Below are 14,790 nucleotides of genomic sequence, written 5' to 3'. Positions count from 1 at the left end.
GTGTCTCAGCCTTTCCTTCCTGAACCCTCACCTTCCCAGGCTGTCCCTACCAGGTGTGGTGCCACCTGCCTGTAGTCACAGAACGTGGAAGGCAGAGGCAGGAAGACTGCTGCAGACTCAAGGCCAGCCTGGTCTGCATAGCGAGGTTCCAGCTGTTTCAAAGAACCACAAGGCCACACCTCTTCTTTTTGAGTCCTGTAAATTCCTGCTTAAGGTCATCTAGGTCGATCCATCCGGACAACCTGATGCCATTCTCTTTGGTTCTTGCCATTGCCAAGATGACAGGCTACAGACTGTCTCCTGCCCCCACTGAGGACAGTGGGGATGGTGACGCAAGCCTCCCATCCCACGACTGGCAAAGGAGCTCAAGGTTGTCCTGGGCGACACAGCAAGACTGAGGCCGCGTGGGCTACGTAAGGCCCAGTGTCAGGGGTGGGGGCGCTTCAAGATGGCTCAGTAAGCAGAGGCACTTGCTGCCAACCCTGCCGACCAGGGTTCAAACCCCAGAAGCCACACAGTGGAGGAGAAGACAATTCCACAGAGCTGTTTTCTGACCTCACATCCAAGCCATGACACATGTGCGCCAACACATGTGTGCCAACACAGTTCACACGCACAATGAATGTGACACATGTGCACCAACACAGTTCACATGCACAATGACTATGACACATGCACCAACACAGTTCACATGCACAATAGATATGACACATGCACCAACACAGTTCACACGCACAATGAATATGACACATGTGTACCAACACATATTAACACGCACAGTGGGTAAAGAATCCTTTTTTTAAAGGTGAAGATGGAGAACTGAGAATGGCGGTGCACACCTGCAGGGCAGCACACTGGGCATTTGAGCCCTGCCTGGTCTACACAGTGAGTTCCAGAGCTCTATGCCAGCCAGTGCTATGAGGCAAGTTTGTCATAAAAAACCAAAACATAAAACAAACAAAAAGCTAATCTCTCAGAGAAGCCCACACCTGTGTTCTGGGGTGTGTTTAAATGTCTGAGCACCCCTGTTTCTTTAAATCTCATGCTTAAGAAAGTGTCTTATAAGGCCGGGCTCCTTGGTGTGGGTGTTTAATCCCAGCACCCTGGAGGAGAGGTGGGCAGATCCCTGTAAGTTCCAGGCCTTCCCGATCTATACAGCAAGCTCCAGAACACCAAACTACATAGAGAGAGACACCCTGCCTCCCCAAAATGAAACGAGATAAAAAGCCAAACCAAACAGAACAGAAAAAGGCCCGACCAGACCCTCACTTGCCTGGGTGTCACTCACAGCCACAGGTGCACATGGCTCTTCTGGGCCCGGGCTGCCTAACCCTTCCTTTTCTCTGGCCTCAGACGTCCTCAGCAGCTTCTCTGGTGGGTCAGGATTGGAAGCTTCCAACGGGGCTTTGGGGCAGCTCGGTGAACCCTCTGCAGAGGCTGGAGGGCTGCAGGGCCCACTGCCTGAGGCCAGCCGGGGGCTCGGAGGGGCTTTGGGTGGCGGTGGCCTGCTAGGCGGTGCTGACAGCCTCTGGGAAGAGGCTCCTTTCTTGGTCGACTCCGCTCCTTCACTGGAGGTGCGGGTGCGGAGGACCACTTCTGGGGTCGAAGGCTCGGGCTGACCTCGGCCCAGGGATGGAGCTGGGCAGCACAGGGCAGCTTCCTCCTGGGATGTGGCCTCAGCTGCAGGAGAGGGTGGGGCCAGTGTGGGGCCATTGCAGGCTGGTCCAGGTTCTTCCTCATCTGAAGAGCTTGTTTCAGACTGCTCTTCTTCCTCCACCTCCTCATCTTTTAAGGACTCTCTGCTCCCACAGCTGTCCTCGCCTGCCGCGTCAGAGGTCAGCTCTTCCCCTGTTGCTGAGAAAGACTCGCTCTCACTGGTCACAGACAGAGCCGAGGGGCTGGTAGGTGAGGTCACGGGGCTGGTAGGTGAGGCCACGGGGCTGGTAGGTGAGGCCACGGGGCTGGTAGGTGAGGCCACGGGGCTGGTAGGTGAGGCCACGGGGCTGGAGGCTGTGGAGGCTCGAACTGGAGCAGAGATGACTAGGGAGCGCCTGCTGCCGCTGTGGAAGGAAGGACACTCGGGTTCAGGAGGGTCACATGCCGGGCGCCAGCTGCCACCCAAATGGCCGATAACTGTCGTTCATGCAGAAGAGAGCAGTTCACAGCGGTGTTAGAGAGCGGGCACAGCTGTCAGGTGAGCACGTTAAAAGCGGAGTTAGAAGTACCAAAACTTTCATCTGCACCACAGGTATGTGTGTAAGGAAAGGGACTGGATCAGGAAGCCCTGAGGTGGGGGCAGGAGGGGGCACAGCGACACTTGGTTCCCACCCTGGGGTGCGGGGCGGTTGAGTGATGTAGTCAGTGAGTTTAGAAGGCTTAACACTAGAAAAGAGCAGAAATCCCTGTGGCACCCGGGGACATCAGAGCAGCTGACAGTAAGTTTGGGGACAAGGGGGACAAGGGCTTTCAGTGCTGTAGGAAAGAAAAACGAAGCTTTTGTAACACAAGAAAATGCGCCTCTGAAGGAGTCTTCATTGCTAAAGAAACTCTGGGCATATTCACAGGGAGAAACGTGTGCGTTTATCACAATAGCAAAAAACTGGAAAGTCAGGTAAATGGCTGTCAGCAGGACAGGTGAGACACCACGATCACGCGCACCACAGCGGCACCAGTGACAACTGGGAGAGCAAAGCCAGTGACAGGAAGTAACAGGGTAAACGGCTCAAAGAGCATGAAGAACACAAGAGGTTGTACTGAGGTCTTGGCCCCGAGAGCGCAGTGCGCTGGACTGCTGCGGTTCAGGAGTTCAAGACCACTCTGGGCAACGTGTGAGAGCCCCATCTCAAAACCGCGGAAAAATACAGGCGGTATAAATCCATTTATGTAAAGTTCTAAAATACGGGGCTGGCGAGATGGCCCTGAGGCTAAAGGCTCTTGCTGACAAACCATCTGAAGACCCGGGCTGGTCTCGGGCCTCACAGGGTAGAAAGAGAGGACTAATTTCCATAAGTTGTCCTTTGACCTCCAGGTGTGCCTCTATATTCTCTCGCCCTCCCCATCTCTCTCTCACACACACCAAGTAAATGCAATAAGAAAATTTAAACACAAAAATATGTAAAATAAAAAACATCTCGTGCTTGAGAATCGTTGTGTGAACTAAAATTAAGTCAAGCATAGAAAGAGTGAGTCCTGGACTTGAGACGGTGGTGGCCTCTGTGGGGTGGGAGCAGTGAGGAGCGTTCCTCACGGGGGACACGGGACACCTCAGCCATGTTTACTGTAATCCTTCTCTTTCCACCCCCTTTACCCCACGACAGGGTCTCTCTCTGAAACCCCGTGTGCATCGCTGTGTGGCCTGGCTTAGGCTCCCAGGGCCAGAGTGTCTGCTGGGCCTGATCACCACAGCTGGTCTCCTGAGCGTGCTGCTGGGTACAAGATTACACGGGGCCAAGAGCAGGAGGCAAGGCCTTGTGGGTGCAGATGCTCCTGCGCCCACAGGCACAAGGGCAGCGGTCTCGGTGGCTCACCTTGACAGGCCTTTCACCACAAAGACCTTGTGGGAATGCTGCTTCTCCAGCCTGCTCATCACTTCATAGAGACTGTGGTTCAGCTAGAGCCAGGAACAAGGAAGAGAGCGAGGCTGGCGAATGGGAGCCGAGGCCACTCCCTCCCTGCCAGCCTTCCCTGTCAAAACCTCCTGGTCCTACCATGACTGAACCGGCCCCCCAACTCCCCTGCCGCCTCTAGCTCCACCCAGCTCCCTTCCTCCATGGCCCATTGTGCCCCGAGGGCAGCTTTCTCAGGGCAGGTTTGACTTGAGGGCGTCCCTTTTCTCAGGTGACCCAGGAAATGAAAACTAACGTTAATATTAGCCAAGCAAACCCTAAGTTAGCAGTGAACTGTCGGGAGGGGGTCTATGGCTGCCGTGAATACAACATGGAACCAGCAGAGAATCCTGTAATGTCACAACAGAAAAGCCCTGCTCTGTGGTGCCTGTCACGGCCTCTGCCCTCTGTCTGCTCCCTGCCATAGGCCCGACCTTATTCGTGCTGGAGCTTGAGTGTAGATGCTTCAGCTCAGGCAGTTAGAGACATGAAGAGGACTTTCTGCTAGTGCACACACGTGCATTTTACAGCACGCAGCACCATCAGGCAAGGGCTGTCATTTGATAAAAGCCAAACTGTTCCCACCACGAGCATCTAAAGACACCATGTAAATGAGGGCCTATGCTGGATTTCCTAGAGAGGCCCCGAGGAGTCGCAACTGGGCTGTCTCTCACCTTGCTCATCTCCCTGTAGAACACATCTCTCAAGTTGGAAATGTTTTGGAAGACAGTCACGTAACAGCCAATACGACTACGAGGAAACAGACAAACACAGGTTAGAGTGGCTGGGAGCCCAGTGGCCACTGCCGAGCACTAGAGAGGCACCAGCCTCCTGGATGGCCGTCCTCTGGAACCTGACTCAGGACAGCCCGGCCAGGAGTGCAGAAAGGTGAGGGCACCGAAGTTTACACTGACTCTAGTTTCAAAGAGTTACCTGACAGGGTGCGGTGGCACAAGCCAGCACTTGGGAGGCAGAGGCAGGTGGAGCTCCATGAGTTCAAAGCCAGCCAGAACTATACAGAGACAGCCTGGTTTGGTTTTTGTTTTTGGCACTTGAGGTGTTAATGTAGATGCTGCTTTGCAGACTTTAAAAAAGAGCTATAAAATATTATATTATAATTTATTATAAATATAAAATATTAAAATTATTATAATCAGCAGTCATCCTTTCTCTCTCTGCCATACATGACTTCTGTGTGCGTGTATGTCTCAACAGAATTCTCCTATAAGTGAATCGGGAACGTTTATATCTATGACAGGGAAAGACGGTACAAAGGTTCCTCCATCTTGCATTCTTGCTGAGGCCATTTCAGGTTTAACTAGAATCTGATCTCCTTGATGGAGAATCTGTGGAAAATAACCCAACTCTAGTCTAGGACCAGAGGTCAGAATGCCCTAGCTAGCCTATCTCAGCCTGTCTGTGTGAGTCCCTGCAGCTAACTGCTTCATTTGGCTTCTGTTAAACTGTTTGCTTCTACAAACCCCCACCCTCAGCACCTGCTCAACAGGATTCCAGACGTGGTTTCTGCCTTCAAAACCCCATACTCTGGATTCCTGGTTCCATAAATACTTGGGTGTGGTCCAAGCAAGCTGGAATAAAGGCTTTCAATTGGCTAGAAACTGCCTCTGAGTGGCCATTTCTGGTTGGCTACCCATAACATATTGAAAAAAAACTGTGTGTCCACTGTTCAAATTTGGAGACACATAAGTGCAGTCAATTAAAAAACTATATCATAACAGCCTAGCATCCTGGCTCTTGGGAGACCCAAGATCCAAATAGGAGGATCAAAAGTTTAAGGCCAGCCTAGGCTACATAGCTAGCTTCTGACTCAAAGAAAGGGGGGAAGCAATACAAGACTCCTACTGCAACCTCACGGGAGCGTGCTTGGTACAATGAAAATAAGGCAAGAGAGACAATTCAGTCCACTGTTAAATCTAAACACGCTTTGTCCACCGTGAGGCGCTGGCACCTTAGTGCAGATCACCCTCCCATGGGCTATGAAACCTGGATGCTTACACACCATGCTGGTTTAAAACAATACGCATTTGCGCAACGAAGGCACATCCCTGCCTTGTGATGACAATGCACTTTACCAGACAAGATCTCTCCTACCCAACAAACACTCTGTCCTCAAACCCAGAAAAGCTGGTGGGGCAAGGATGGTTATCTGTGTCACAAGTGTAGAGAGATGAGGATGCTTGCCTAATCACAGGCAAACTAGCGCAGGGCTGGGCCCACAGCCCACGGACCAGGCTCTCTCCACGGGCTGCTGTACTTGGGCCGTCAGGTGGCTTGCCCTCCGCTGGCCCCGACTTGAGCGTCAGTCATTACCTGTTATAGAGAACAGGCAGCTCCTCTAGAAGCTCCTGGTTCAGATCTTCAAACACAGCCTGGGCCTTGCTGAAGTCGTCTTCTGCCTAGATGATAAACAAAGGGCTAGAGGCTGCTCCTTCACCCCCACCCCGCCCAGCCCCATGCCCTCCTCAGCCCCATGGCCTCCTCAGCCCCATGGCCTCCTCAGCCGCATGGCCTCCTCAGCCCCATGGCCTCCTCAGCCCCATGGCCTCCTCAGCCCCATGCCCTCCTCAGCCCCATGGCCTCCTCAGCCCCATGCCCTCCTCAGCCCCATGCCCTCCTCAGCCCCATGTCCTCCTCAGCCGCATGCCCTCCTCAGCCGCATGCCCTCCTCAGCCCCATGCCCTCCTCAGCCGCATGTCCTCCTCAGCCCCATGCCCTCCTCAGCCCCATGCCCTCCTCAGCCCCATGCCCTCCTCAGCCGCATGTCCTCCTCAGCCCCATGCCCTCCTCAGCCGCATGCCCTCCTCAGCCCCACGGCCTCCTCAGCCCCATGCCCTCCTCAGCCCCATGGCCTCCTCAGCCCCATGCCCTCCTCAGCCCCATGCCCTCCTCAGCCCCATGCCCTCCTCAGCCGCATGGCCTCCTCAGCCCCATGCCCTCCTCAGCCGCATGCCCTCCTCAGCCCCACGGCCTCCTCAGCCCCATGCCCTCCTCAGCCCCATGGCCTCCTCAGCCCCATGCCCTCCTCAGCCCCATGGCCTCCTCAGCCCCATGGCCTCCTCAGCCCCATGCCCTCCTCAGCTGCAGACTGACAGCCCTTATAGTACCAGGAAAAGAAAACACATTGCAGGAATCCAGCATCCTGCACTCGCCTTGGCCCAGCTATGGGCCACCACTCAGGGGCAGGGAGAGCAGGGGGGCAGACGCGGGGAAGGCAGGGTTCCTGTGTTTTTACCTTGGCAGTCTTGGCCTCATCTTTCTTCTTCGCGTTCTGCACGGCCTCCAGGTGGTGTCGGGCGCTATCATAGTCTACCAGTTTCCGGCCCCGCTTGGCGATTCTCTCCTGGCCCGGGGTGATGAGAAAGGATGAAGATGTGACTCACTTTCCAGCCACCAGGACATGTAAGAGGACCAAGCAAGGAAACCAGATCCTCGGATGCCACCAGTGACATCCACAGCCACAGTGGGGATGCTGTGGCGCCCCAGGGTCCCTCGTGACCGAGGGAAACAGGGTCCTCAGGAAGAGAAACCTCATTAAGACTCACATTCCTACAAAACAACTGTTACCACTAAACTCAAAATCAGGACCCTGGGCCTCATTCCTCTATCTGCCACACACTAGCCTTGTGGCCTGGGGAGGGGACGCCTCCTTTTGAACCTTGGTAGCCTCGTCAGCCTCACACAGCATTAAAGACCAGATGCTGAGCACAACGCACCCTAAGAGCTCCAAGCGCAGAAATGTAAATTGTTACAAGCAGGGAGAGTGTTTGGTTCATCACAGCCACTCTGCCAGGGAGAGCAAACCTCCCACCGCCCGTCTCGTCTGTCAGAACGTGAAGACATCTTCCTGACGGTCTCCTACAGTTTCCTAACCCCTGTTTCAGTTGCATGGAGGGCCTCCGCCATGAGGGCCTGGGTTTAGTTCCCAGCACCCGCATCAGGGGCCACAGCCACCTCTAACTCCGGTTCTATGACATCTGGGATATCTGACACACACACACACACACACACACACACACACACACACACACACACACACCACACACACCACACACACATACATGTAGGAAAGATTAAGCTTTGTCACAGGTGGAAGCAATCTTGGCGGGCTTTACCCTTGGGGCACACCATGAATACCTTGTGACAGACTGCTTGGAGCCTTCCTGGGCTTGGAATTCAGGAAGCCTATCTGGGAACCCCACCGTGGCTATTGTTTTCCTAATTGACCCTCAAAGGGAAAAAGAGACCGCCCTTTGCATGTGACTGGAAAGGTAGGGGGAAGACAAAACAACAGGTTGAGGCGAAGAGAGCGCGCAGAGAGAAGAGAGCGTGAGGATAGGAGGACCGGCCAGGCCAGCACTCGGAACGTAGAGACACCTAAAGACCCGTCCTGTGGAACGGATACCGGAAGGTTCACTCTTCTGTCCCTTTAACCTTTTTTTTTCCTTCTTGTATATGATAGTTGGGTTGTATAATAAAGTTTAATTGTTAAAAAACAGAGCCAACACATACACGCACACACCACACACACACCACACACATACACACACACCACACACACACACACACACACACACACACACAAAATAAGTGAATCCTTAAAAGGGAGGAGGAGGGGCACATCTGTGATCCCAGCACTCAGGGAGGCCGAGGCAGGCGGATCTCTGTGAGTTCGAGGCCAGCCTGGCTACTGTGCTGGCTAATTTGAGGTCAACTTGATACAAGCTAGGGTCACCTGAAAGGAGGAACTACAAATAAGGAAACGCCCCAGCAGATCTGGCTGTAGAGCATTTTCTCAATTAGTGACTGATGGAGGACCTAACCAGCTGTGTGTGGGGGGGGGGGCATCCCCGGGCTGGTGGGCCTGGGTTCTACAAGAAGGCAGGCTGAGCAAGCTATGATGAGAGGTAGCCAGTGAGCAGCGGCCTCCATGGCCTCTGCCTCAACTCCTGTTTGGAAGCTCCTGTTAGCTTCCTCTGCATCTGAGGTCAGCACAGCGTGCAGCAGAGCAGACGAGCAATAGACTCAGCTGAATAAATAAATCCTAGTTCCGAGGCCAGAGAGAGGTGCCAGTGACTACACATGCTCACACCCACCTGACAGCCTAAGTCACCTCACCGAGACAGTGTGGTAGACATGAGAGCTGACGCCCAAAGCTATCCTCTGACCTACACTGTTGTTCTGTGCTGCACACACACACACACACACACACACACTTACACTTGAACAGAATAAAATAAACCTTAAAGTAAAAAAAAGATGGATGCCTTGACCTGGTTAGATCTGGTTCACCATCAACAGAGTTCAGGGTGTAATTCACTGAAACTTAAGTGTGAACACATCGCCCGTCACCTGTCACCCACTGTCACATAACTCTCTGCAACTTCACGTCTAACCGTGGGCTCAGGTGCTTCTAACTAGCATGGACTGTACTGTATTTCTAATCAGAGTGGACTTTTTCTGTTCTTTCTTTTCTTTTTTCTTTTGGTTTTTTCAAGACAGGGTCTCTCTGTGTAGCCCTGGCTGTCCTAGACTCTCTTTGTAGACCAGGCTGGCCTCAAACTCACAGGGATCCGCCTGCCTCGGCCTCCCCGAGTGCTGGGATTAAAGGCGTGCGCCACCACGCCCGGCTTGTACTGTGCTTCTAACTAGTGTGCACTGTGTACTGTGCCTCTAACTAGCATGCACTGTCTGTCTGTCTGTCTGTCTCCACCCCCCACCCCCGCAGACCAAGTTACCTTAATCTCACTGAACTGGGCCACATAGTTTTCCATGGTCCTCAGAGCCTGGTCGGCCAGTTTCTCTTCGTAGTCTTCCCAAAGAAGGTCATTGTTCTGTGGGATCCAGGCAGAGGGTGGTGAGAGGCCACCCAACAACCCTCCACAGAGAGCGTGTCCCCTGCGCTGGAGTTAGCAGATCATGTCAGATTCTCAAGACAGGAGATGGGCTCTGCTCCAGGAAAGTGCATGTGGGGGTGCAGAGCATGTGAGCGAGGGAACAGGTAGCCACCCCCTCTTCCAAGGAGATGACGTGTCTGTGCTCTCACGGGAGGGAAGAGGGCACTCAGCTGCGATTGCTTCCCAGTGCTTAGCGCCTGCGGCTCTGAGCAGAGCGTGGGCTGGCCTGTCTCCCTGTGTTCCAGGACAGAGCAGCTCAGCAGAGGGGAGGTGGGGGCGCAGCCTAGGCGCTGTCAGGCCCGAGCTGCCCTTACCCCCACGATGGCCTTCAGCTCCTCGTGCCCATCCCAGTCGCTGCTGTAGACCTCCCGAAGGGTCTCTGACATTCTCTTTGAGCTCTCATGCATCACTGCAAGGAGAGAACCCAGTCACCACCAGGTGCTTCAGAAGCCGATGACATCATCACAAGGCGCTGATGACATCATCACACAGGCGACAAGGCAGAGCAGAAGGATGGGGTCTTGCTAAGAGAAGCTGGGATAGGAAATCACGCCGAGGCCCACAGAGTTCAGGGGTTAAGAGCAAGCTGAGCAGTGAGAGGCCTGGGTCTGGCTGCTCTGGCTGCCTCAGCCTGCCCAGTCCCTGTGTGAGTGTCCCTGCAGCCTTCCAGGCTGAACACACACCTTTGACTGCGCTCAGGAAGTTCTTCAGATCCTTGTACAGCTTGTAGCCTTCTGCCTGGAAAGGAAAAGCCGCCTCAATAACCAACGGACGCCATCTGAGGGCAGCCTCACAGCGGCTTCCCGTGGCCGGGGCTGCCCTCCCTCTGCCAAAAGGCTGCAGGCTGTCTCTTGGGCACACTCCATCCCTCTGCACAGGAGCCTGGAATGAGGCTATCGTGTGGCTGTCACCTGCACACCAGGCCCCTTTCTTCTCTGGACTTCACACAGACATTTCCCACCTCCCCCGCAGTCTTCCGGCACACGTCCTCCTTCCAGCACCCCCCCCACCCCCCGCCCTGCAGTCTTCCCATCTGCCCCACCCCCACCCGCCACCTTCGCCTGCTCCTGCTCCAAGGGGTCTGCAGTGGATCTGCTTTCCAGGACAATGAACCCATCGGCCACGTCTCTTGTCCATCAGTGTCCATCATCTGACTCCTTCTCCCCACTTCTCTCCTGGGGTCTCATCTGTCTCTTTTTATTTTTTATTTTTTTCAAGACAGGGTTTCTCTGTGTAGCCTTGATGTCCTGGACTCACTCTGTAGGGTGGGTCCCTCTGTGGGCTCGAACTCACAGCAATTTGCCTGCCTCTGGGATTAAAGGCGTGTGCCACCACACCTGGCTTCTGTTCCTTCCTTCCTTCCTTCCTTCCTCTTTCTTTCTTCCTTCCTTCCTTTCTTGAAGATTTATGTACTTATTATCATGTTTACAGTGTTCCGCCTGCATGTACACCTGCACACCAGAAGAGGGCACCAGATCTCATTATAGATGGTTGTGAGCCACCATGTGGTTGCTGGGAATTGAACCCAGGACCTTTGGAAGAGCAGCCAGTGCTCTTAACCACTGAGCCATCTCTCCAGCCCCTCTGTTTTTCTTGAAAAGGGGAGGCGGAGAAGGAAGTCAGAGTCAGCTCTAACCTGACGAATGAGCTGCAGTTCTGACATCTGTTTCTAGCCTCTGCTTTGTGGCTGCCTTGAACTTGCAACAATGCTCCTGCCTCAGCTTCCTAAGTGGTGGATATTCTCTTCTTCTCTTTTAGAGACTCCGCTTTAGTTTAAAAGTCTGTCTGGGGCCGGGCATGGTGGCGCACGCCTTTAATCCCAACACTCGGGAAGGAGAGGCAGGTGGATCTCTGTGAGTTCAAGGCCAGCTTTGTCTACAAAGCGAGTCCAAGACAGTCAAGGCTACACAGAGAAACCCTGACTGTCTGTCTGTCTCTCTCCCTCCCTCCCCCTTCTCTTCCCCTCCCCCCATGTCTGCAAACTTGAGTGCAGGTACCCAAAGAGGTCAGAGGAGCTGGGTCTACCTAGAGCTAGTTACAGGTGGCAGTGAGCCAACAACTGTGGGCACTAGGAATTGAACTCAGGTCCTCTGGAAGGGTGGTATACACTCTTAACCACTGAGCCATCTCTCTAGCCCTTTTCTCTGCTTCTCAAGTGGCTCCAGGAAACAGAGACTCCTGTTACAGGCTGCCTTCTGTATCTGTGCAGGAGATCTTTAAAATCAATTTTATGTGTAGTAGTGTTCAGCTTGCCTGTATGTGTGTGTAACTGTCCGTCCAAAGATGCCAGAAGATGGTGTTGGATCCCGTTACCGGTGTGAGAGATGGTTGTGAGAGGCCACTGCAAGTGCAGCAAGAAGCAACTGCTGAGCTGCCGCTCCAGTCCCAGGAAGTTTTACAAAAATTATGTGTGTGTGAGTGTGCATGTGCTGCATGTGGGTGTGGGCACACATGTGCCATGTCACACATGTGGGGATCAGAGGATCATTTCTGTGAGTTGGTTCTCTCCTTCCACTTTGTTGAGGCGAGGTTTCTTACTATTTTGGCCCCACTGTATACTCATGCTAGCTTCCAGCTGATTCTCCTGTGTCCCCCCCCACACACACACTCCACCCAGATTTGCTTTTCTAACCGTGGGTCCTGGGCACTGACCTCTGGGTGTCCAGCTTGCCTAGCCGCACCCAGTCAGCCATTTTGCCTAGGGTTTCTCCAAACCAATATGAGGACAAAACCTCACACTCCTGTCCCAAAGCTGCCTTCCTCCTAGGTCCCCCCGGTCCTCCTCGCGCTGTTTACAGCCCCTCCCCCCACTCTCTTCTCTTCTGTGTGGGTGAACTCTAGGATCAGGGTGGAGAGGAAGTGAAAGGTCAGCTGTTGACATTTTGGAGCCTGGCTTCAGGAGCGGGGAGAGGACTAGGGTGTGGCCCAATTGGAAGGTGTGCTGCAGGCCAGTTCACGGGTCAGAACAGACCAGCTCAGGAACAGGGATTTGAAACCTGAACACCGCTATGTGGCATACCTGGAAATACTTGCTCATTACTAGAAAGACTGCTGAACCTTAAAGTGAAAAGATAAATGAAGAAGCCGGTGTGGTGGCGCACGCCTTTAATCCCAGCACTCGGGAGGCAGAGGCAGAGGCAGGTGGATCACTATGAGTTCCAGGCCAGCCTAGTCTACAGAGTGAGTCTGGTACAGCCAGGGTATTACACAGAGACTCTGTCTCAAACTCTCCCAGCTCCCCCCCAAAAAAAAGATAAAGAAAGAAAAAGAAACCATCTAATAACTGTATGCATAGGAGGTCAGAGGTCAACTGCAGAAGCTGGTTCCCCTGCCATGTGGGTTCTGGGGCTTGAACTCACATCACTGAGCTTGGCAACAAGCCCCACCCCCACACAGCCATCCTGCCAGCTCAATATCCAATACTTTCAGGGCTTTGAAAGGGTCTTTCACATTATAAAAATTAGTAAGAGGGCTGGAGAGAGAGCTCAGTATTTAAGAGCAGTTGCTGGTCTTGCAGAGGACCAGAGTTCAATTCCCAGCACGCCCACTCATAACTGCAACTCCAGAAATCTAACGTTTGCCCTGGGCACCTGCACATGCTTGTGCATGCTCACAGCCATGCACACATGGAAGTAAACATGAGATCATTTTAAAATTAATGAAGACTGGGCCGGAGAGATGGCTCAGAGGTTAGGAGCACTGGCTGCTCTTCCAGAGGTCCTGAGTTCAATTCCCAGCAACCACATGGTGGCTCACAACCATCTATTGCCATCTTCTGGCCTGCAGGTGTACATGCAAATGGAGCACTGTATACATAAAAATAAATAAAATCTTTAAAAAAATAAATGAGAAAGGAAGCTTTAAAAAATTAATGGATGAGCTAATAAGGGGGACTGGAGAAACAGCCCAGAGGTTAAGAGCACTGGCTGCTCTCCGGAAAACCCAGCCTGGGGTACAGTAAGTACCAGGCCACCAGGGTCAAATAAGTAAGAATTTGTCCCAGTCCAACCCCGAGAAGAAACAACCCTAAGATGATCCTTTTAGAAACTCCACACTTAATTGTAATGAGTATGTGTAGGTCTTTCACACACAGGTATCACAATTGTAGGATAAGAAACAAGACTGAATATAGCTCACAGATCACTATTGTTTTACAAATCATTTTCTTTTTTCTCTATTGTGTATGTGTGTGTCTGTACGTACATGTGGGCAGGGCAGAGCCTGGGAAAACATGGAGGTCGAAGGGCAACTTACAGGCACTACTCTTCTGCCTCCACCCTGTGGTCTCTGGGGCTGAATTCGGGTTGCTAGGGTAGACGCAGTGCCTGTTGAACCATCTCTCCAGCTTTAGTTTTGTTTGTTTTTGTTTTTTTGTATCTTGGGCTGGTCTTGAACTTGCGACCTTCCTGTTTCAGCCTCCCCGGGCTTGGATTATAAGCATGAGTAACCATGCCTGTTTCCCTCTTTTTCCCCTGGATGTACTTTATGACTTGTAGTTGTGAGCAGCTCTGCATGGAAGTAGATGGAGCAGGGGCCACAAGATGGCCGCCAATGCCTAGAACGGGCTTGTGCCTTGTGCTTCTGGCCTGTGACATTTGACCTGATGCTGGACTACGCTTCACTAAGATGCTGGGTTGTGTACAGTACACACATACCTAACTTGTGTACTGTAAGGACCTCAGCAGCCAATGTGCCGAGGTAACACTAGCCACCCGGCCTACCACCAGGATCTCCCTAACCTAACACTACAGTACAGAGAGAAGAGCAGCCAGCGTGCACTGAGGGTGGCGTGCACTGAGGGTGGGGAGCACCGAGGGTGGGGAGCACTGGGGGTGGGGAGCACCAAGGGTGGGGAGCACCGGGGGTGTCGAGCACTGGGGGTAGTGAGCACTGAGGGTGGTGAGCACTGGGGGTGGGGAGCACCAAGGGTGGCGTGCACCGAGGGTGGTGAGCACCGAGGGTGGGGAGCACCGGGGGTGTCGAGCACTGGGGGTAGTGAGCACCGAGGGTGGGGAGCACTGGGGGTGGGGAGCACCGAGGGTGGCGTGCACCGAGGGTGGCGTGCACTAAGGGTGGCGTGCACCGAGGGTGGTGAGCACCGAGGGTGGGGAGCACCGAGGGTGGCGTGCACCGAGGGTGACGATCACCGAGGGTGGTGAGCACTGGGGGTGTCGAGCACTGGGGGTGGTGAGCACCGAGGGTGGTGAGCACCGAGGGTGGGGAGCACCGAGGGTGGGGAGCACTGGGGGTGGCGAGCACTGGGGGTGGTG

At 53.6% G+C, this 14,790-nt stretch overlaps 1 protein-coding gene across 1 annotated transcript in view; it reads right to left on the bottom strand.

Moving 5' to 3' along the window:
• BIN2 (bridging integrator 2) overlaps nucleotides 1-14,790 on the bottom strand; it is a 28,791-nt gene that overhangs the window by 5,349 nt on the left and 8,652 nt on the right. Inside the window, exons 3-10 of the mRNA XM_084802880.1 lie at nucleotides 10,204-10,258; nucleotides 9,835-9,929; nucleotides 9,362-9,457; nucleotides 6,859-6,966; nucleotides 5,937-6,022; nucleotides 4,280-4,355; nucleotides 3,528-3,610; nucleotides 1,274-2,060 (exon numbers count right to left, since the gene is read on the bottom strand). Of these exons, the coding sequence (XP_084659006.1) occupies nucleotides 1,274-2,060; nucleotides 3,528-3,610; nucleotides 4,280-4,355; nucleotides 5,937-6,022; nucleotides 6,859-6,966; nucleotides 9,362-9,457; nucleotides 9,835-9,929; nucleotides 10,204-10,258 (1,386 nt within the window). The remainder of the gene's footprint in view (nucleotides 1-1,273; nucleotides 2,061-3,527; nucleotides 3,611-4,279; nucleotides 4,356-5,936; nucleotides 6,023-6,858; nucleotides 6,967-9,361; nucleotides 9,458-9,834; nucleotides 9,930-10,203; nucleotides 10,259-14,790) is intronic.

The sequence above is a fragment of the Acomys minous genome (genome assembly GCF_964271855.1).
Source record: "Acomys minous genome assembly, chromosome: 12".
Lineage (NCBI taxonomy): Eukaryota > Metazoa > Chordata > Mammalia > Rodentia > Muridae > Acomys > Acomys minous.
The sequence above is the reverse complement of the archived record's forward strand: the minus strand, read 5'-3'. Positions and strand labels throughout refer to the sequence as shown.